Genomic DNA, 23,175 nt, shown 5'->3' with positions numbered 1-23,175 from the left:
AAAACTGTTAAGGACCTGAGAGGATAGCTAGTAAATTGATTAAGGTTGAAACTAAATGCTTCTGCAGTATGAGTTTAGAATGATTATTACACCAGCTAGCTCAGTTGCACTGCGCGGTGGCATGTAACCATTTTTAGTCAATTTGTTTTACTTTATTAGGAGCTTATGTTATTATCTCTTTGTATTTATGCTAAACTTTCAGGTTATCTGACATTGTACAAGTAGAAATTATGCACAAAAATTAATCACTAAACAGTTGTTTTTTATTGTTCTTTCTAACCTTAACCAAAAACATTAATATATTTTGGAAAAAGTAAGCTTTGAGAATTATCTGCCGTTAGGTATGTGTGTAGGAAGTGGTTTAAGAAACATGAAGGCAGACAAACCATTCCAATAGGCAATATGAATTTTGTACATTATATACAGGATGAGTCAAAAGTATGTTAACAAACTTTGTGTGCATGTTTCAGGATCAAAAATAAGAAAAAATCTTCCTATCAACATGGGGTCGCAAATGTTTCATTTTCGAAATAATAGCCAAAAACAAGTTTCAATGAATTGACTTTATGTCAAAGTGAATCCAGTTTCCAGCAAAGATTTTCAATTAACGTTTGGTCAGGAATTGTTGGCGACATACTCATTGGTCCACACGTGCTTCCATCGCATCTAAGAGGACCTTCACATCGGTGACTCTTAAGAAGACACTTGCCACGTCTCCCTGAAGATGTACCACTGAATACAAGAAGAAAAATGTGGTTTATGTATGACGGTGCCCCAGAACACTTCTCCCATCTCGTCAGATATCATCTCATTGAGCAGTACCCTCAGCGATGGATTGGGCGTGGTGGCCCAGTAGCATGGCCACCGAGGTCACCGGACCTGATACCATTGTGCTTTTATCTGTGGGGTCACTTGAAGTCCGTCGTTTATGCAACACCCATAAACAATGATGACGACCTATGGGAACGTGTGCAGAATGCATGCCAGATGATTGGAGGAAACCCGTCAGTCTTGTGTACGTCGTGCTCGAGCATGTGTGGAGAATGGAGGAACAACCTTTGAGCATCTGTTATAAAGAAACATCCTGTTCTTATACTTGGCAATAAGGGCATACATTAAAAATTATTTTTGGCTATTATTTCGAAAATGAAACATTTGCGACCCCATGTTCATAGGAACATTTTTATTATTATTTTTGATCCAGGAACACGCACACGAAGTTTGTAAACATACTTCTGACTCATCCTGTATATATACACACAATATTGAAAATGGTGCCTAGTGTGCAGAGAATAGTTGAGGAGGTATACCAGTACCACAATGATATTTTGAAATTATAACAGGTATTGAAACTGTCATTAACAATTGAAACACATTGAATAGTTGATAAACCTACCACCAGAGGGTAATTCAGGATTAACAATTGAAATACACTCAGCAGTTCCAGGAATTGCCACCAGAGTGATGTACTGGGATTTGAAGATGTTGCTGCTATACAATAAGAAATTGTCTCACTTCATAAATTTATGGGGCATGAAGTGTATCAGGGTGATGTGGAAAGCCTTGTTAAGTTCCACAATAGGGGGCTCACCACTGAGGACCTGCAAGAACTGGACAGCTTCATTGAACATGGCAGTTGGGGAGGAGGAAAGGATCCAAGATTGTTGTCATCATCATTCAGCAACTCTGAAGAATCCCTCTACCTGCACCAGGCCTGATCCCACAGAGGTTATAATGTAATATTTATTTTTGATTATTTTATTATCTTTAATTATGTTTCTATTAACTTTAATCTTTGGCTATGTTTTTATAATGTTTATAAAGAATTTGAGTTTATATTTGTAAACAGTCTTTTTGAGGCCAAGAAGATTAACTTACGACGATCTTGGAACGAATTAGGCCTTTGACATGTATTTCCCAAACCCACATAACGATTTTTTTACAAAACGAAGGCTTTTTCGTAACAGATTTAATTTATTACACGGGCGCACTGTAGTAACAACCTACGTACCATCAGAACTAGTAACACATTGGTAGCAAACATTTTGTTGGAGTCGGTGGTGGTAAGAGAGTTATGAACAGAATTATGTTCAAGTTTAGGTCTAACTAGGCCACTGTAAAGGATCATGAAGCTGTCTAAAGTAGGCAGTAGTCCATATTAGACCTAGTAGCTTTAGGGTCTGAGAGAAAGATGGAAACAAAGGTTAGATTAAAAATACCACCAATGTCTTAGAAACAATATGTGTAAAATATCAGAGTTATAAATGATGTAGTTAAAATCCTTTTTATTAAGGAAATTACTTGTTTTATCAACATTAAGTTTCATATAATTCGCAATGCATCAATTTTATTTAAGAAGTAAGCTTCCATGCCATATACGAACAAGGTCGTTTCAGGATAAAATAAAAACGAAAGGAACTGTTTATTTCTCCTGCCTGCCAGCAATTTCTCTATTGCTTCATGCAGAGAAATCTAGGCAGCCGGTCTGAGTACGTTCACCTCTTTTATCTGAGTATTATGTGCGTCATATATCGAACAGGTCTTGAAATGTCTTGTTTAATCTCTGCCCCAACACACCTTTCATTTCTCTGTCCTGCTCATGCATTTCGTACCAAAGTTCACATTTCCATGTGCATGAATCCAATTTCTATCTTTTATTCAAATCCAAGTTTACGTCAGTATAATTCCGTCATGGACATTTCCTCACGCGGATGACACCTCAGCGTTTGCACTATTAAGTATGAAATGTTGCATGGGTCATCTAGTATTGTCAGTGGTAAAATCTAAGAAGCATGGGGCTGGAATGGTGGATATAGAATTCTGGTGAGGAAACCTTGTTAGACGTCCACTTCGAAGACCGATAGGCAAAAGATAAATTTTAAGGAGTTGAGTTGCGGGGATCGTGTCCAGTGGCGGGTTTTGTATTAGCGGCGCGGAACCGTATACCGCGAGTCAGTTTACCAGTTATCCACGACAGAACGATGCAAGGGCTCTATGAGGGCTGTAAACAGATGATTAAACGGGGCGAAATTTTCAGATTGTCGCGGCGATGAGTATGAAGATGGCTGTCTTCTGGGATTTTGCGCCGTGTAGTCCGGTAGAAATTTACCGACGTTTCATAGGTGTTTACTTGCTCCATGATCAAGGCGATGCTCTGTCTGTGAGATTACACGGCGCAACACGCCAGAAAACGATAATATTCATGGCTAGTTTCTGTTAAGTCAAGAGATGGATTATATTTCCGTGTATCGTCATCGGAAGATTGGTCACAGCCTGCATCCTGAACTGTTTACAATTCAAAGGAACTTTCCTTTACATGCACTTTGTTTAAAAATACATTACGTCATACTTTCCGGAGCATAAAATAGGAAACTTACTGATATATGACGTAAGACAGTTAATCATGAGCTTGGCAGAGCAAAGTGTCGCTACCGGAAATAACATCATCTTTGTTTCTGGATGATTCAGGACTCGAGCTTTTTTGTTCAGTAACTGAGGTCTTTGCACCCGAAGTTTTCTAAGTCTTAACGGCGCTAAAGCCTGTAATTCTGTCATGATCATCAGCCAGATCCATCTTGATTTTATTCGGAAAACCTGAAGCGACGAGACCACTTGAAGAACTAGGCGTAGATTTGAGGGAAATACTTTTAAGATGAATCTTTAGGAAACAGTGTATGAAGTTGTGGATTGGATTCAGTTGCCTCAGGGTAGGGTCTAATGGCGGGTTTTTGTAATCACGGTAATGAATCTTCGTGATCCATTAAAGGCGAGGTATTTATTTACTGACTGAGAGACTAACAATTTCGCTGTTTTATGGGAGCCAATATTATGGACTGAGGCAGTCATAGGCCAACATGCGGCACTGTCAAGTTCTTCTGCACGGTTCCGCATAACATTATTGCGAACTAAACTGCTTTTTGACTCTGGATGTACTCATATATTACTTCTTGACGTAATCGACATTCGGAAGCGATGCGCGAGCTCAGAACATCGGGGGTCGGCGGGGGGGGGGGGGGGGGATCAGTTCAGTAGCTGACTCTTGACAAGCCGACAGTATCTAAACAGGTCCAAGAAATTTCAAGCTTTGTATGGAACCCGAAATTTAATTATCGTGTTCACAAGAACCTGCGATGGTACCGTATTCTGAGTCTAACATTCTGTTCTTCCACGATTTATTTTAATAATATCCTATGTACTACGTCAAGAATATCCTCAACGTTTACCCTGAGTCGTATTTAATGTTATCAGAGCTAAAAGATGTAACGTCAAAAAGAGATTAGAGTTTGTTATTAAACTTGTAAAAATTAAAATCCGTGGCGTAACAGCTCCAGAGAGCCAAAGCCGACTAGCTTGACTGCTGGCCTCACTTTCACATGCCTAAGCAGAGGTGAACGATCATCCAACCAGATATAGGGTGACGTGTGGTCAGCACGACGAATCCCCAGCCATTGCTAGCTTTCCTGACCGGATTACGCTACTCATTGTAGCTCCCCAATTTCCTCACGATGCTGGGTTGGCACCGGTCCCATACACCGGTCGAAAGCTCATGAGAAAGTTTCTTCTCCCCCGAGACTCGAACCAGCGCGCATTCCGTATCACCGGTCCGAAGCATGATGCCTCAGACCGCGCGGCTACGGCGCGGGACATTATTAAACTTGTAGTAGCTTATAATTTCAGTCCTGAAACAAGTATAAGGCCTTTGAATGGGCCACGACAACCTTCTATTTACGCACAATGCATGGTCGGTTTTTGATCTCATTCAACCATTTATAATCTCTAGTTGAAATATTTTGTTAGATATCCTTCTAACTGGTTGACCGTAAAAAGACACAGGCCTCGCTGTGTTCAGAGTCTAACAACTCCTGCCGCTTCATTTTTGATGAGATTTAGAAATTCATTGCAACAGAGGAGGTCACGGCCAGAAACCATTCTCACAGTCGTACTACACAACGACGCACGTTTACATAAGATGGCAGACTTCGCCATCATTCTGTAGGTGGACACAATTAGTATAGAGCGAGTCGTTGTGGTAATGAGAAATATAAGACTTAAGGTCATGTCTTTTGCTTCAGAAGACATTTAACGGCGTGCAAGTTACTGTCACGTTGTTCACATAATTTCTTTAGTTTTAGTGAAAAATAACTATTGGTTTTACTCCCTGTTTAACAACATATCAGAACTTGGTGTATGAATATGAAATGGCTTTGAAGCGTGGGTACGTAGCCTGTAACTCAAACAGAACGTTATTCAAGACTCAAAATTTATGCTGCTTTTTTGAGTTCGGTGTTTTCAAATACGCTGTTTGCTGTTTTACAGGATCTGTATGTTCATTTATTCCAAACACTAATTGCTTTTGTCATTCATTGACCTATTATCTTTTGTTTTCATTATTGTTTCTCGCACCGGTTGAAAGCTGTGGCCAGTAATGGCGAATTGAGCCTGTGTGTCTGAAACGAATTCTTTACTGATACGAAAATGCGCATTAACGCAGGAAATTCCACTTATCAGTCACAGGAAATTGCGGTCCAGGTATAAACAGTGATGTTATCTCTAAGTTAGAAAAGACGAAGCACGGTAGTTTTATTGAGTGAAGCGTGTGCCTTTGCTTAATTAACCAACACGTCATGAAGACGTGAGGCCTGGCAATTTCTGAGACAAATTTTGCTTCCCACAGACCTGGCTGTACTACAGCGGTAGCCTCAAACAAATTTTATGAAGTTTTGAAGCCCGAAGCTCATTTGAATAATATTTAAAAATTCAGTTCATATCTCAATAAACGAGTTACCATGACAACCATCTGTTGGCTAATTCTTTTTTAGGAATTAACCGCTGTTAATTCTGAGAATCGTACGAAGCACAAATACTTTCTGTGGGAAAGTTGAGTTGTTGACTGTTAAAGCAGGTGGTAAAAGCCACCTCCTTACACACCAATGTTGGCATTTAGGGGAGGAGAGTAAATATAGCTCCTACTCATTCTTTACTTCGGCACCAGATGGGGGTGAGTGGTCAGCATCACGCCCCGGCCACGCTTTACCCCCGGGAAAGGACCCCGGTACCCATTGGACAGGAGGTTAGGTGGGTCTCAGAGCCGGTCTGGACGCAGAGGCTAAAATAATATCCTCTACCACTGTCGGGAATCGAATCCCGATTGCTCAGCAAGTAGCCAGTCACGGTATTGACTGAGCTTCCCAGCTCAAAGCTGGTGGTACTTCAATCAGTTAATAGTAAAACAAAATTTTATTTTAAGATAATTATAGTTTCTAAGAGTCTGTTAAGGGTGCCTGAAATCTCGTGTTTGCTAAGATTTTATCTCCTTCGTCTTATATGCGAAGGAAAATGAAACACGTAAAACCGATATTGTTACCCGCCGTTTTCCTCAAAGTTGTTGGAGAAGAGATGTTGACGTTAGCAACAGGGCGCTGGAAGCGGGTTAATAAGAGACGCACCTAAAATGTGTCGGAGGTATGTACAGTGAACAGAACTGATTGAAATCGAGCCGCTTTATTTCAACAGATGCATGGTGGAGGCCAAGGGAAAACGTGGGGCGAACTTCACTCACAGATGGCCTTCCAGCTTTTAGGAGTGCCACAAGCGCCTACCGTACGTACAGCTCCACACACAACCAGCTTCTTGTTGCTCTTGTATCGAATTTTCTTCTTCAGGGTCTAAGTCAAGTTCTTTAAATCATTTTCTCCAAAAAGAAACAGAAAGTTCGAAAATTGCGGAAGTTCTCCGAATAGCCCGAAGACTTTTAAGTTACGTGCGCTGCGGTCCTTCCGCTGCAGCTGGCAAATTGGGATAATTACCCGAGTTTTAAATTAAGAAGGTGATTTTGTGTGCCTGTTTTAAGGTGCTGACAGAGATCACGAAAGGTCGTTGGGTTCAGTGGAAGGACATGGGGCTTACCAATGGGAAACAGGAATGTGGACACCGTGGCGCGTAGGCTACACAATGTAGGAATACCATCTTTCAGTTACTTAGCCGTTCAGATGTTCTGGACATGATTGTTTGCGACGTGGGCCTCTGGACTGTACCTTGACTTGCTGGGTAACACGTGGCTCTAAACAGCTTCTGTTAACGCAGACATTAATGGATAGTATAGAAAAGATTAAAGGCTATCGAGAGCAGCGATAGAACGGTTACCTCCAGAAAAGAACAAACGCGGAAGGCCGCCAAGGACATGTGGAGAAGGCATTAGAAAAGCGATGAGCGACAGAGGCCTTATAGAGGAACAAACCAACAACAGAGAGGAATGAAGAAGAAATTTGAGGATCGTAAGGCGACGTTAGACGCTGTGAAACCGATTATGTGTGTGTGTGAGCATGGCAATAATACTAATAATAATCCATCATTAATAGTTTTGATCCCCTCTTGACGATCGTATGTTCGCATGAGTCTGAGGGTGTAGGGGCGTTTATATTTCAGGCGGCAAAGAGAGCAGCAAATGACCTCGGACTTGACTTTGACATCAGTTCAGTTGGACGGCGAAGGCAGTTGCCCCTCTTGACCCTGACGTCAGATCAATTGAAGGTCACTGTTAAGAAGGCTGAGCAAACTTTGTTGCTCAAGCAACATGCAGATAAACCCATGCATGGGGCCATCTTCGAAAACGTAGAAAAAATGGGCTTGTCAAAAGACCTGACGTTCGCCTTTCTATGGTCGGCTGGACTAAAGTCTGAAACCGAGGGTTTCATCTTAGCGTGCCAAGATAGTGTTGTGTACCGCCGTATGATTATGGGTGTGGGGGTAGCAGATACTGTCTGCAGGGCATGCCGAATGCAACCAGAGACGATGATGCATCTTCTGTCGGCATGTAAACACTATGCCAGCCGTACGCCCCTGGGGACATTTAGTCCGTTGTTGAGAACGTTACATGTAAAATTTACTGGAACTATTCGTTCCCCACTACCAGGCAGTTAACAGCTACCAAGCCTGACATCGTTCTCATCGATGCCTCTGAACGCACTACGTACGTCATTGAGATTTCAGCCCCGGCTGAAAGAAACATAACTGTGAAGGAGGCTGAAAAACGGACCAAGTATCACGACCTTGTGTTTGAGCTAAGACAGCTGTACCCAGGATTTACTGTCGAATTAGTCGTCCTCATAATCGGAGTTCTTGGAGGAGTCAAGTCGTCACTGCTGGCTAACATTAAGCTTATTCCGGTATGCCAGCGTAACGCTGAAGCATTACTCAGCCGGATGCCAAAGGCCGTGCTAATCGGGTCGCTCTCACTACTGCGCGTGCGCACGATCCCAACTCACTGCAGTTATAGTTTCACCTGGTTTGCGAACATTCGAATTACGGCGGCCAAAAGCCCGAAATTTTTGTTTGTTTGTGGACCAACCAACCAATTAATTAACAACAACAACAATAATAATAATAATAATTCATTTAATTGCTTGACTTATTTTTATTTAGTGTTCTGTCTGATGACAGGTCCATCTGAACAGGATCCTTCCGTCCTTTTCTCGGACTGGGGCCTGTTCATATACGTTCTTGGCAGATGATCCAGAAGTGGTTTGCCATTGCCTTCTTCTGTGTGTGAATGGAGTAATTGTTGGGATTCCATGGAGAAACCGGGGAAGCCCCCGGAGGAAAACTCCGTGTTGTCTAGACCACGGCCTTGCCCAACACAAGTTATAAATTCGGGCACCTCCGGGAATCTAACCCGAGACCCCAGTATTACAAGTCCAGCGTTCTAACCGCTAGACCACCGTGGCGTCTAATTGCTTGACTACAGCCAAATACGGCCAATAACAGCAAAGCAATAATAATAATAATACTAATAAATAATGTCTCCTGGGTTACTGAACGAGTGTCGATTTGATATTGGGAAGAGGATGAACACTGGCAGTAATTCACTATAAAAAACAGCAGGTAAAATTATAAGTTTTTACACTTTAATTTTTAGGTAGGTGGCAGAAAGGTGGGAGGTTCTGAACTGCATGGTAGCAAGAATTTATCTGCTCTTAATTTCTTCCTGGACATAATTCGTATTTATTACTATCGTTCTGAAATATCTGATCTGATCAAATCTTGACCACGTTTTCTGGTTTGTTCTCGGCGTTATTTTGTTACGCAGTGCCGCTCCGCTCTCCGTTACCGGTCTGTTGCGTTACACGATAATAGCGTCGTTACACAACTATGCAGCTACTACGTGCTTGTGTCCAGATGGTGAGGGGGCCTGACCGTTACAGCTCTAGTCATATCGCTATAATTGATTTGATTACAATAATCATTTTGTTTGTGGGATACGAGGCCAACCCGTGTTCTTCGAAAACGTTACGTTACATCCGCGTCCTGAAGATTCCAGCGGGCGTTGTCGTTTCTTACATAAGCTGCCCTTCGTCATTCGGCCACCTCAGCACAGCCGGTCCAATCAAACTGTAGTAATTTTTCCAGTTTGAACAAGGCTACCAATTACGTAGCGTATTTACAGATCCTCTGCTGCTGATATTGGGCTTCTAGACTCTAATGTACAGGTAGATCTCGATTTACGCCGGGGATGTGTACCTGGACGAACCGGCGTAAACGGAACCGGCGTAAATTGAAACTCTTTTATAATGTAAATCAATGAGAAGTCAATGACATGCGTTCCCAGCACCCAAACATTGACGGGTAATATAATGGCATTACATTTAAAGCTCTGAAATAAAATAAAGGGAATTTAAAAAAATATATTTTATACACTTACAATCGGCAATTCGTTGGTCCCCGCGATTGACTGCGATTCTTTCGTGTGATTGATGTGTACAGTCATCTCTGCTGTTATGCGATAGTTGCATTCATGTAAGACGCCGACCTATAGAAAATCGCGTAGTAAAAATAACCCCGGTACCTCCGCAGAGATTAAATTAGTCATTTGAAAGTTTAAAGCGCCAGGAATGAAACTACACAAGAGCAAACTCGCATATGCAAAAGTTTGCATTTCACAAACAGCTTTTACCGATTCATCGATCTCATTGGAGCAAATTCGCGTTAACGAAACATACGTAATTGCAGAGATGACTGTATTTATAATATTTATTCAAAATCAGTGATATATGAATTACGATTTAGTATAAGAAGCAATACGAGAAACATTGTAAAACGTTATAAATAATAGTAAAATATATGCTGGTTTCAAAATCGGCGTTATTCTGAACCGGCGCAAATCGAGGGCTACCTGTAATCTTGGGCCTCTAAAGTATACGAAGTGCGTTCCTCCGAAACTATGGTATCTAGCTACAAATCCACTCGGTGTTACAGTCCAAAAGACAAACATCTTCACCTCCGAGAGAATCTTAAATTTTTTGTGGGTTTCCTCAGTGTCTCTAGGTAGGACAGTGGTTACCTGCAAAAAACCCGCTACCACATCGAGCCATACCTACACACTTATGCACCCAAACATCTTGCCATGCATCATTAGACGCTGTATAACCTTTGCAGTTGATCGAGTGATTTTAAAGCAGAAATTTGTTGTTAAATCTAATTCAAGTTTGAAAATAAATTAGCGGCCAGTTGTAGGCAACATGGCGATGCATCTAATGGCGTCTCGCTCATCCCAATGCTATGTGTGCACGCACAACACGCCACTTGTTCTGCTCTATATGTTAGTCAGTTGTTTATTCGCGGGCATGTACTTATGCTGTCAGTTTTCTGAAGTCCTCGTGATGTAATTGAAGATCCATCACGAAGCTGTCCGAAAGTTCGCCTGTTCGCCAGACTCTTCTGTGTGCCAAATAAATTCAAACGGCGTATGAAACTTGACCCTCAGAAATAAAAGATCACGCTGAGTGCTTTGTTCAAAGCTGTCCTTGAGTTGAGCTTCGCGGTCATATTTCTTTCGTTTAACATTTGAATCCAAATGCGTGCGGCAAGAAATAGAGTGTTGACGGTGTGAGGGTTCACTGACCCTGATCGCAGGAATGGAAGAAAACCGCGTATTTCTGGCTGCTGCACTCTGTCTCCACACAGTGGCAGTACTTTCGACAGTCTTCGTTTAAGCGTGTTGTAGCAGGGTGATGCAGGCACGCTCATTTAAGAGCCAACGCCGCGGAGAAGGTTCTTGTCTGTAGCTGTTACAAGTACATAGGGTAAATCTGAGGTGTCTTACTGACAGACTTTTATGTGTTTCCTCAGTCGCTCAAGTCATTAATCGAGATGTTATCTTGAAGTACGGCAAATTGTTACCTGCTCGCCGTTTATGGTCATTTGATGTTACGTAGCCACTGCAGTTGAAACAGTGTTATAAAATATCCTAAAAGTCAATCCCATTTTAGCGTAAGTTTGTGTTGAACTAGCAGGCCTGAAGAAAATGTTCACATGACGTCCAAAGTAACCGATGTCGAAACACTTTGACCACTGCAGTGAGAAATTCGGACGGGAAACTTCCACCTCTGATCACTCGGGCACTAATCTATACAATTTCTTAGACGGAATCTTACATCGTATTAACTCTGTGAATCCATGATAACAGTGTTAACAACCTCCTTAATCTTCAGTAACTTGAAACACAGGAGAAAAAAGCATAATGAGAATTTTCATAATTTTTACTCTTCGACATAAAAATTGTTAATATTAAAGGAATAATCTGAGGGACCCTTGCCCTTAATAGTACTCGAATGTTTATTACTGCGTTGACAACAACCATCTATCGATATAATAAGCAAATGTTGGCTGATGATCATTTGCTGTTAGGGGATTTTGTGCCAGAAGGAATAAGTCAGGGATAGAGGATTTTTCCTCTAGCCTCTGCGTCCAGACCGGCTCTGTGGCCCACCCAGCCTCCTATCCAATAGGTACTGGGATCCTTTCCCGGGGGTAAAGCCCGGCCGGGGAGTGACGCTGACCACTCACCCCCATCTAGTGCCGAGGTTAAGAACAAGTAGGAGCTATACCACCTCTCCCCACAAATGCCTATATTTTTAAGACTGTATGTTCACTTTTTTACCATCGTTGGCGATTTGCGTGCTTTCTGAATTTATTGGATTAGCCGAACATTATCTAACTATGTGCGGACTGAGGTGACTTGTCTGTTTTGACACTAAAATAATCGCCAGATCATAGACCCGCGTTACAAAGGGCATAATTATTATTATTTTTATCTAATGTAAAGTTTCTAAGACATGCAGACAGCTGTTATCACGGGCACAGATAATGAATGTGTGCTTGTGTCGAAACATGCGTTTCGCAGTTCGATGAACTGTAAGCGAAGTGATTGCAGATCAAATCCCGGTCTCTTATCCTTAAATACATTCTAATAGTCTTGTGGTTCTTTTATGGCACCGTATCGAGTAGGCAGCTGGTACACTGGTCGTTTTGTCAACTAAACTGTGATTTCAATTTATTCTAAGAATATCGCGAATTCATTATGCAGTAATAATTTTTGTCCTTTTTTACATGTAAATAGCTGTCTATAGCTTGCATTATATAGCGCCAAATGTTTGGATGCTTAATGATAAATTAATTGAAAAGGACGAGAGAAAGAAGGTGCCGTGGCATAATTAAAGGTAGGTAATATTCCTGACAATTGTGTGGAGGGACTAAGGAAAACCACAGAAAACCTCGAAAATTGTATCTCGTCTCAGAGTCGACATTTGAACCCCACACCTCCGCAATACTAGGCAAGAGTAGTAGCCACTGGACAGTGACGTTCGCGTTTGAAGTATGGAAACCTGCCTGGATCTGTCAAAAATTTTCCACGGTAACGTGGCTAGATGGCAGGGCGCGTTTATTTTACCGATTTTCTGAAACACTCAGATAAATGTGCAATGTTTATGTGAGCTGTGCGTCACGAGTACAGTGGAGACGGTGTTCTGCCCTTGGCCTCCTCTGTTGTAGAAGTTCTAATAATCTATCCAAACACGCGATACGCTACTCTGTGCAACGTATAAATATATTAGATTTGTTCATGACTTCTTCTTAACGGCTTTGTTTCCACTGCAGGTTTTATACAGGGTGAGTCAGAAGTATGTGCGTGTTCCAGGATAAAAATAATAAAAAATGTCCCTAAGAACATGAGGTTGCAAATACACCTTTTTCAAAATAATAGCCAAAAATAATTTTCAATGTGTGCCTTTATTGCCAAGTATAAGGACAGGGATGTTTCTTTACAACAGATGCTCAAAGGTTGCTCCTCCATTCTCCACACATGCCCGAGCACGACGTACACAAGACTGTGAATCCGTTTGTAACTCCAGGGTTTTCTCCAATCATCTGGCATGCATTCTGCACACGTTCCCATAGGTCGTCATCATTGTTTATGGGTGTTGATTAACGACGGACTTCAAGTGACCCCCACAGATAAAAGCACAATGGTATCAGGTCCGGTGACCTCGGTGGCCATGCTACTGGGCCACCTCGTCCAATCCATCGCTGAGGGTACTGCTCAATGAGATGATATCTGACGAGATGGGAGAAGTGTTCTGGGGCACCATCATACATAAACCACATTTGTCTTCTTGTATTCAGTGGTACATCTTCAGGGAGACGTGGCAAGTGTCTTCTTAAGAATCACCGATGTGAAGGTCCTCTTAGACGCGATGGAAGCACGTGTGGACCAATGAGTATGTCGCCAACAATTCCTGACCAAACGTTAATTGAAAATCTTTGCTTTTACATAAAGTCATTTATTGAAACTTGTTTTTGGCTATTATTTCGAAAATGAAACATTTGCGTCCTCATGTTTATAGAAACATTTTTTCTGATCTTTGATTCTGCAACACGCACACGAAGTTTGTAAACATACTTCTGACTCACTCTGTATATTTTATAATATTTGAGTATGATCATGTGTGGTGAACAGCGAGGGTGTGGAAGGAGGAGATCGTGGTGTGTCTCTAAATTTATTTCGAGATGGTAAGGAGACAGTTCAGCGCGGATAGTTAGTTAGTGGGTAATTTGACAGGTACTCTAAGACGATTCCTTCCTAACACAAAGTCTAGACGTGAGGTCTAATCTTACAAAGTGGGATGCAAACTGTGAGCCGATGTGGATGCGCCAGGGTAGTTCCACATGACGGGTCAGACGGGTGACAGCGGTACAGTGCAATCCTGTTCGGACGGCCCTTGTTTCGAAGAACAGGTGGTACCGGGTTAGAGACACGGTGGCTCCCATTTTTTTAAAAGTAAGTCGAAATTACGACCGCTTCTATCCACATTCTTACATATTCACCATTAGTGATTATCTTTCTTTGTCATTCGCTTTATAATGAGTATAACCTATTAATTTGTAACAACATCATTAAAAAACGTAAGAATCGATTAATTCGAGACCTGAGATGATTTGTTATTATCTCCAAGTACATGGCTCGGTAACATGAGATGTTATATCTTACAGTAGAGGGTTCAAATCCAGCTTTAGTGTGATTTTTATTATTGTAGTCATCACCAAATAAAGCCATTTGTGGGATCTGCCACGCGCGATTTAAGAATTCTGGGAAACCACGTGGGCTCACTTCAAGCACTGTCAACAGCATTTATCCTCATGATGTTGATTGTTTTAATGATTACATGGACTGTGTCTGGAAAGAGTTTTTTACTGTACTCTATCGGGTGTCGTGTTACGTATTTAATGAAAACACTGAGGTGCGAGGTAAGAGACATCGATCGAGTAGGCAGGGAGAATGAAAGACAAATGACAAGAAAGAGACAGATTAATTAATGCGAAAGAAAGAGAAAAGTAGGTAATTTAATATGCGAGCATAGATACTAAAACACTAGCAATACACGAAACAATTCGTAATAAGTAATTAAAAATCAAGCATTAGTGCCCCGAGCGGAATTTGAAGCTGCGCTCCGAGTCTTCAAGCTGTGCAAGACCGCACACACCCCAGACAGAGCGGCTGCCTGTAAGCCAAAATACATAAAATAAATAATTACATACATGCTTTGGAATTCGCGTAGCGGAATGTTCGTGTTTCCATTCTACAGTACAGGAGTCATTCCACAGATGGCAGCAGCCTTGTTGCTAACTCTCCCCCCACCCCATCCCCTCATACTCCTTCGCTTAATTTCTATTGGCCGACCGAAGCTGTGGTTGCTATTGGGTATCTAAAAGCGCGGTATTGGACGTACGTACAGTGGCGATACAGGTGCGGTGTTCAGTAGACCGGTTGCTGGCGGTGTGAAGTGAAGTGATTTGCGTATATGAGTGAAAGGCAGTTAGCGAAAAATAATAAAACCTGAGTGTTGTGTGGAGAGACGTTTAACGTTTTGTATCGGCATCTTATTTTTCTCTTTAAATAAATACACATATGTTACTAGTTATGGCGAACTGACAACAGTGAATTCGTTGTCAGCTGGAGGCTGGAGTGATACTGTCATCGTTATCATCGCGCTCTGGCTTGCCTGGAGATGATAATTTCCAAGGATCTGTTTCTGCTGGGTGACCAAGACTACCTCAGGCTCCCCAAGGACGACAAGCGAGCCATGGTCCGGCCCGTCCCCAAGATACAGAGGTCAGTGTGCGTTCGACTGTCATTTGTCACATTCTCATTCCAGTTCGGAGGGTCTAGTTCGCAGCGCGATGACAATTATGTTAGCCTGTTTAACACTTTTAAAAAAGTGGTAACTATATGTACCACCTACTTCAACATTAAAAAAAAACTCTAGATTTTGCATACAGCGTTTGTTTATGATTTCGTATGATTCTCAGAATAAACAGCGATTATTTTTTTAAACAGCGTTAACCAATTGATATTTTTAATGGAGACACAATGGTTTCTTTTTGGTACGGACTGAATTCTTAGTATTATAATGTTTTTGTTTTTTTTAGATTTGCTTTGTATTCGAAATGGTTAACGGAGTAAGTCAAACCAACCTATAAAATTTTGCGGGAGTAATCAAACAATGAGTGATGCGATGGGCGGGATGTGTAGCACGCATTGGGCAAAATAACACGGAAGGAAGAGACCACTTGGAAATCGTTGTTATACGTGGATAATATTATGTCGATGTGAATCTGATAGGAATAGGGTGTTCGGTTGTGGATTGGATATATCTGGCTCTTCGGCGGCTCGTGTGAAGACCTAACGAACAGTGTTGTGCCATAAATGGTGACACCCTGAGCTACTGTCAGTTTGTAAAGAAGGAATTAGCGCCACGGAGTTAATGCAATTACAGTAGTCTGCTGGTAAATATTTCAGCAATGCGAGCAAAAGGGGCATAAATAGGTGTTAGCTGTGTTGTAGGAATTCACCATACTGCAGTGTTTTGTGGTGTAGATGTAATGAGACTGTCGAATCGTATCCAGCGTCGAGTATTTTGCAGTTTATCCTGACGTATGGTTGCGAAGTTTTGCCCCATTTGACTGACTGGAACTTCTAAACAGACGGAACTGTTTTGTGTTACATTGGTATCACTTGGATTAAAGTAAAGCTCGTCTCTTGTAACAAGTGCTCCTCCAAATGACCCGCGTTAGCCTAATGCAGCTGTGTGTGTGTGCGTGCACGACGCATAAGGGTGCCTGCCCGCAGTTTTTCTGCCATCTCTGTTTTCACGGTGGAATCCATCTCTGTGGAGTACGCAGTCAGTCTGCAGAGCGATTAGCGCCTGAACGGATTTTGATTAAATTTGCTGTCGACGTTATATTACTGGAGACTGACCTAACCAGGTATCTTGCAATCCGTGATACCAACATGGCGTACGCACGAACTTGTGAGGTGGGACTAACACTGGCACCACTGAAGCATAGCGTCTTGAAATAATCTGTGGTAACATCTTCGACAAATACGCAGATTTTGTTGAGTTCTTTTGTGGACGTAAATGGGAGCTCCACGAAATGAACATTTAGCTTATGGCTCGCTGCAGACAGCCGATGAACTGCGTTAAGGACGACGTCAGATGTGAGTGGTTTCATGACCAGCTGACCGACTGTCAGCTTCCCAAGAAGGACGGGTTTATGTAAGTCGCTCCAACAAGACGAGGCGGAACTGACACAGTGGTGTAGAATTGCCTACGCCTGTGGGCAGCGCAGAACGACGGACACATTCAAGCACTCATTTGCATACTTGGCTAATCGTACTGCGCTGATAAGAGTTTGCTATCCTCCCTACCCATACAGCATGAAGCACAATTTTGATATGTCGATGTTTTTGAACACGAAATATGTACGTCACCAGTTAAGTAACCATTTTCTTTTTTTCAGTAAGACTCGGCCAGCAAGACAATGTAATTTTGTTACCAAAGTGAATCGTGCTTTTGAGCAAGGTTGGAGATGTTCTGTTATTCTCAGCTTCGCCGTGATTTGGCTCGTAAGGTGTTCTTCACGAATTAAGAACACCTCTTAGGTGTTTGACAGTGGTGTTTTTCACAACAGTGGAACCCCCTGCCCCATTGTTGGAACGCATTGTTGTGAAACAAAAGGATCCAACGGAACCCACCTTTCCGCAACAGTGACCTGGGATCTCATAAGTACAAGAATGACACAGGATGCAACTGTGTCATCAGATCGCATTAGTGCAACAACGGCCTACTTGATTCTGCGCGAATAACGCCTTTGGAATGTCAGTGTACCCCAAAGAATACACCTTTCCAGTTTTGTTCAAGAAACACTCTGCAATTTTCATGGATGTTCCCAGTCCCAGGAACATTCTGGGATACTAAGCTCAAATCTGCCACAGCCACTTCTATGCATATCCCTTCGGATTCTAAGTTTACTGCGGGCCTAACCCTACCTGTAGGAAATGTGTGGTGTACGTATTCGCTGTTTTGTGAAATATTGTATTTCATTATTTTTAGGCCTTTAAAGCACAGTACCGCCCGTTGTAACCATCGCAAACTTTGTCCATAGAGATCAGTGCTTTTCGTGTTTCTCACTGTAAGTAGAGATTATTTCTTTAAACAGCATTAACCAGTCGACCAGGTGAAATGTTTTCTTTGCGGTACGGACTGAAATTTTAAATATTACTTGGATGAGCTTCGGACTTTAAGGGGTTAAATAGACCTGTATATTGTTAATAGTGTTGATGTCTGAATGCTAGCAACTATTCCTAAAAGAAATTCAATTTATGCTGTCTGCATTCTTGTCTCATGTTTATTTTTCTGTCGTCATGTTTCACGTCCATATGTAGCTGTCTTACTTTCATTGTTTAATCCGTTTCATCTTATATCATGAAGTAAAGTAAAGTAAAGTAAAGTTTGTCCCACTATACGCCATGTAGGCGTTTGGGGTGAGTGGAGGTATAGCTCCTCTCTTCCTTGACCTCGACCTCGGCACTAGATGGGGGTGAGTGGTCAGCATCTCGCCCCGGCCGTGCCCCGGGAAAGGACCCCGGTACCCATTTTAGAGGAGGCTGGGTGGGCCCCAGAGCCGGTCTGGACTAGCAGAGGCTAGAGGAAAAATCCTCTGCCCCCGTCGGGGATCGAACCCCGGTCGTCCAGCCCGTAGCTAGTCACTATACTGACTGAGCTATCCCGGCTCATTATATCATAAAGTATCTTTCGTAACTGACACAGTGTTGTTAAATATTAAACCACCAAGAAATGTTCCTCAAACGGGGTCACCAGCTATAGGTCAATTGATTCTATAAGATTTACATTTTGCATCAGCCTAATGTACTTGCTGTGTGACAGTGCCCTTTGCTAACGAAGCGGTTCGCTGGTGTCTGCATCCCGTAACTTGGTATCTCGGGGGAGAGTCCTACATATCCTGACAGTTGCAAAACTAGTAAAGAAAAATGTCTTTTATGCAGCCCGAGGGCTTGTTGTATTCACAAGAGCTCGCTGCTCGTACGTGACCTGAGATAGATCGACCCAAACCACGCCCTCACGCCTAATTTCATTAAGACTCATTTTAATATTAACCTTCCGACTACGTCTTGGTCTCCCGAGTGATATCTTCGCCTCAGATTTTCCTACTTAAATATATTAAACTACTGTAATAATATTTTGCGAAGAGAAGACAAATTATGAAGCTCCGTATTTTGAAACTACGCTTTCTCTTACGTGTTCATTTCTCGTCCGACTGTTTGCTTTGCACTTTGTTCACAAACACCATCAGTCTTATGTTCTTCGTTTTGGGTGAAAAGCCAAGTTTGACATCCACACAAAACGAAAGGAAAAATTATAATTTTGACAAGCGTTTTGGAAGGACAGAGTTTATTGTATGTATAAAATTACACGTTTAAATGTCTGTTTATCCGTGTTCGTTCCCTTGTTTAAGATTTATGTCACGTTACTTTTGCATTTATACATATGTGTGTAAAATATTTTTAAAGGCGTCTTTGTACCTTCCAGCTTTTGCGATAAAAATATCGTGCCCCTCCAATTTAATCGTTCTTGATGTGTTCTCTTTAATAATATTTCGTGAAGAGTTCAAGTTGTGGAACGCCACATTAACACAATTTTCTCCACCCTCTGCCACGTCACCTCACTTAGGTCCAAATATTCCCCTTAGGACATGTTCGGAGACTAATTTATGAAAGATGTGGCCTGTACTTTTCTAAAATTCAGTTGGTATGACTGACATGTTACAAAGCGGAGTTGAACAGGGGGACATGTAATTATGTAGCAGGAATGTTTTGCACGAAGCTTTAACCCTGGAAACTTAGTTTTGTATAATTGGCATATTCGCATTTTTGCAGTTCAGACACTCATGCCCTCATCGGTATTCATCCCTGGGATCCTAGGTCCAACGCATACATCCCCATCGGCTAATATGGACCTTCCAATGTCTTATTACAGCGCCCCACGTAGATCTACTTAGAGGGGCGGTGCTATGGGTTGATTCCCCGCGTAATGAATGCTACCAAGTATGTGAGAGACCTATTTATTTAGTGTTCTGTCTGACGACAGGCCCATATGAACAGGATCCTTCCATCCTTTTCTCGGACTGGGACCTGTTCATATACGTTCTTGGCAGATGATCCACAAGTGGTTTGCCATCGCCTTCTTCTGTGTGTGAATGGGGTAATTGTTGGGATGCCACAGAGGAAAACTCCGTGTTGCCTAGACCACGGCCTTGCCCAACACAAGTTATAAATTCGGGCACCGCCGGGAATCGAACCCGAGACCCCAGGATTACAAGGCCAGCGTTCTAACCGCTAGACCACCTCATCTTATTATTATTTAGTGTTCTGTCTGACGACAGGTCCATATGAACAGGATCCTTCCATCCTTTTCTCGGACTGGGACCTGTTCATATACGTTCTTGGCAGATGATCCAGAAGTGGTTTGCCATTGCCTTCTTCTGTGTGTGAATGGAGTAATTGTTGGGATGCCACGGAGAAACCGGGGAAGCCCCCGGAGGAAAACTCCGTGTTGCCTAGACCACGGCCTTGCCCAACACAAGTTATAAGTTCAGGCACCGGGAATCGAAACCGAGACCCCCAGTATTACAAGGCCAGCGTTCTAACCGCTAGACCACTGTGGCGGTGAGAGACCTATTGTTTTATAATGTATTCTTATTCTGAAATTCCCGACCTGAAGAAGTGAATTTGCTTTGACGCTGCTCCGTGAGAACCCAGATGGTATTTCGTTTATACATTTGCCTGGAAACAACGGAACAAATGTGATGTAGGTCGAAATAAGAGACACACGTATTATTGCTGTTCTGCCGAATTGCGGGCTAGGCTTGTCACTCTACGCGATTTGTTGCGCTCCCTGGTCTAAAAGACATCTACCACATTCTGTCAGCTGAATTGTGCGCGCTGAATAGTCACTGTTTGCTCTTGCAGACAGTTTAAACATTCTGTAATCATTACTGTCTACAAGACTGGTTCAATAGAAAAAGACTGGATTTTAGTGTAGAATTTATACACGACTTTTTGTCATCCCCCCACACGTCATTTCTGACTGGTACTTGGTGTTCTGTGCCACATTTCTGGTTCGTCAAACGGTGAATCACCTTGTTTGCGAATGCTCCCATTCTGTGTTATTTTTTCCCCCGTAGGGTGAGACACCAGGTTTCATACCCGTACAGAGACAGGCAGTGTCATTGGTATAATTCGCAAACAGTACGCAACATTAAGTAAGATATTTGCTGTGAAAGGTGGTTGGCCCCATCAATGCCCAAGCTGGAGGACTGACCCTTGTCGTCTATCCGCGACGTGCTAGCATGTGGTCACTTATCGCTGACAAACTTCTGGACTTCTTGAAACCTCGAAGACAAGGAATCGTTGGTTTATAATTTGTCTCCCGTATGCAGAGTGAAACACTGGCGTCGTAAATTTTACTCTGAACTTGTTTTACGTTTCTTTCCACGCGTGAGACATGTTGTGGAATGCTGGCGGACTGGAGTTATATAACAAATACAAATCGGGCAATACCCCCTTCTCTCCCTCACTGTAGATTTGTTGGTCGTGTAATTGAAGGCGCGGACAATATTCGGCGGTCGTACACTGGGTTCGAATCCCACATACAGCAAGAATTATTTTTCAAGTTTTTATATTTTGCCCTTTATTGTCTTGCCACTGTTTAATCCGCCGTGCAATGAATTTTACTGTGTGTCTAAATGTTCTGAGTCGGAACAGGTGAAGGGGCATCGTGCAGACGCGAGGAGAGGAGAGGTGACATAATTCTTTTTTAAGATTGCTGTCTTCTGGGTTTTAGTGCCGTGTAGTCTGGTAGAAGTTTACCGACGTTTCAGAGGTCCACTCACCACCCTCATGATGGAGGCAGCAAGGACCTCTGAAACGTCGGTAAGGCTATACCAGTCTACACGGCGCTACAAAGCCAGAAGACATCCATCTTCGGACTCAAATGTTCTGTGGCACTGAACGTTGTGGCTGATTGTAGGTTCTTAAGGTTTGTCACTAGCCTTTCTGTTTTCTACTGTTTGGGCGTGGGATCGAACCGCTGTGATGACTCGCCCGTTTCAGACGGAACCCGCAGCTCCAGTATTCGAGTGCGATTGCGGGGTTAGCTGCTTTATGTTGTGTGGTTGTGAAACTTGGTCTCTTGCCCCAAGAGAGCAACACAGATTGACAGGCGTTTGAAAACAGGGTGCTGAGTGGAATATATGGACCCAAGAGGGAGGAGGTCGGAGAAGGGTGTACAGTGAGCGACAGTTACATAATTTTGCTCTTCACCAAATCGTTATTAGGAGGGTCATATCGTGGCCGGATAAGCTGGATGGGACATGTAGCACGCATTTGAATTCAAGAAATGACGCCATGTGGACTCATTCGGAGAAACATAGGATTCCTGTCTCCATCTTCAGGGTTTAAGGGATGGGTATAGTATTGTAGACATTTGGAAGTACTCCCTGGTTGGGGGATCGGCCCGTCGCAAGGCCTTTCTTTACCTGCACGGGACATTACAGCACAGGGAAACCCAGACACACAGCAGCAGTACCTCGAGCGATATTTTGATTACAATTACAAAAAAAAAAAATCACTTGGCAGTGATTAGGCAGTGCGATATGACACTGATAAATATAGTGCAGTTGCGCCTTCCCCCACTACCTTCACTGACTCCCCCCACCCCAATCGCGTACTTGAACATGGCGATTGTCCTTTGTTTCAAGGTCGCTTTTTGGTTCCTGTGGCTCGGCAGTCGCCCAGCTGCACTGACCACCATGCCATAGTGCTCAAAATGTCAGAAACACTAACCAGCTGTGCCGTATCGACACAGCCTTGAACTTGGCTGTGGTGTCTTTATCTCGCGGTGGCCTTGCGTTCAGTTCAACTCAGCACCTTATCTTTCCTATTGCCAGATTCGCTTATCAAAATTTGACTGTTTTGCACGAGGACTGTCTGTCTGTCTTCTTCTTCTTCTGATTCATCTTCCCCGCTTCTTATTTACAGGAGCGTTTGTCATGAAGTTCAGTTTTGGTCTTTTGTATTTCCCCGGGGGCGGGGATGGGCGATGGGATGAACAGTTGCCAGTGCACGCTGTACAGTAAACACTGTGTGCTTTAAAGCAGTCTCCTGGGACCATCGACTCATCGACACACGGCTCGGCTGGTTGTGCACGAAATCTTGTTGAAACTTCGTGGCAATTAAAGAAAAACTCTGTTATAACATACTATCGTAAACCGGTTCACATATTAGTCTTCAAGAAGAATATATTTTTATGTTATTTTATTCGCATCATGCACAGAGATTCACTGTTAAAAAGTACACGCGGGCCTTACTGAACACAACCCTTAACCCTTTCTGGTCGTATGTCATGAACCATTGAGAAAATTACTTGTAAATGCTAATAGACCGGAAGGGGTTACAATATTCTGCAACGTTGAAAAGTCAGAGTC

At 42.6% G+C, this 23,175-nt stretch overlaps 1 protein-coding gene across 2 annotated transcripts in view; it reads left to right on the top strand.

Moving 5' to 3' along the window:
• The first annotated feature begins 15,053 nt into the window (after positions 1 to 15,053).
• Positions 15,054 to 23,175, top strand: part of E23 (ABC transporter G family member E23) — a 162,743-nt gene continuing 154,621 nt past the window's right edge. Inside the window, exon 1 of one of the 2 annotated variants that reach the window (XM_087344303.1) lies at positions 15,054 to 15,442. In XM_087344303.1, the coding sequence (XP_087200429.1) occupies positions 15,339 to 15,442 (104 nt within the window). In that variant the 5' untranslated portion in view covers positions 15,054 to 15,338. The remainder of the gene's footprint in view (positions 15,443 to 23,175) is intronic. The other variant, XM_087344302.1, reaches the window with a different exon arrangement.

This window comes from Zootermopsis nevadensis, unplaced genomic scaffold (genome assembly GCF_977971745.1).
Source record: "Zootermopsis nevadensis isolate Lab colony 2312 unplaced genomic scaffold, Znev_1.0 Znev_ptg000007l, whole genome shotgun sequence".
Classification (NCBI taxonomy): domain Eukaryota; kingdom Metazoa; phylum Arthropoda; class Insecta; order Blattodea; family Termopsidae; genus Zootermopsis; species Zootermopsis nevadensis.
The sequence above is the reverse complement of the archived record's forward strand: the minus strand, read 5'-3'. Positions and strand labels throughout refer to the sequence as shown.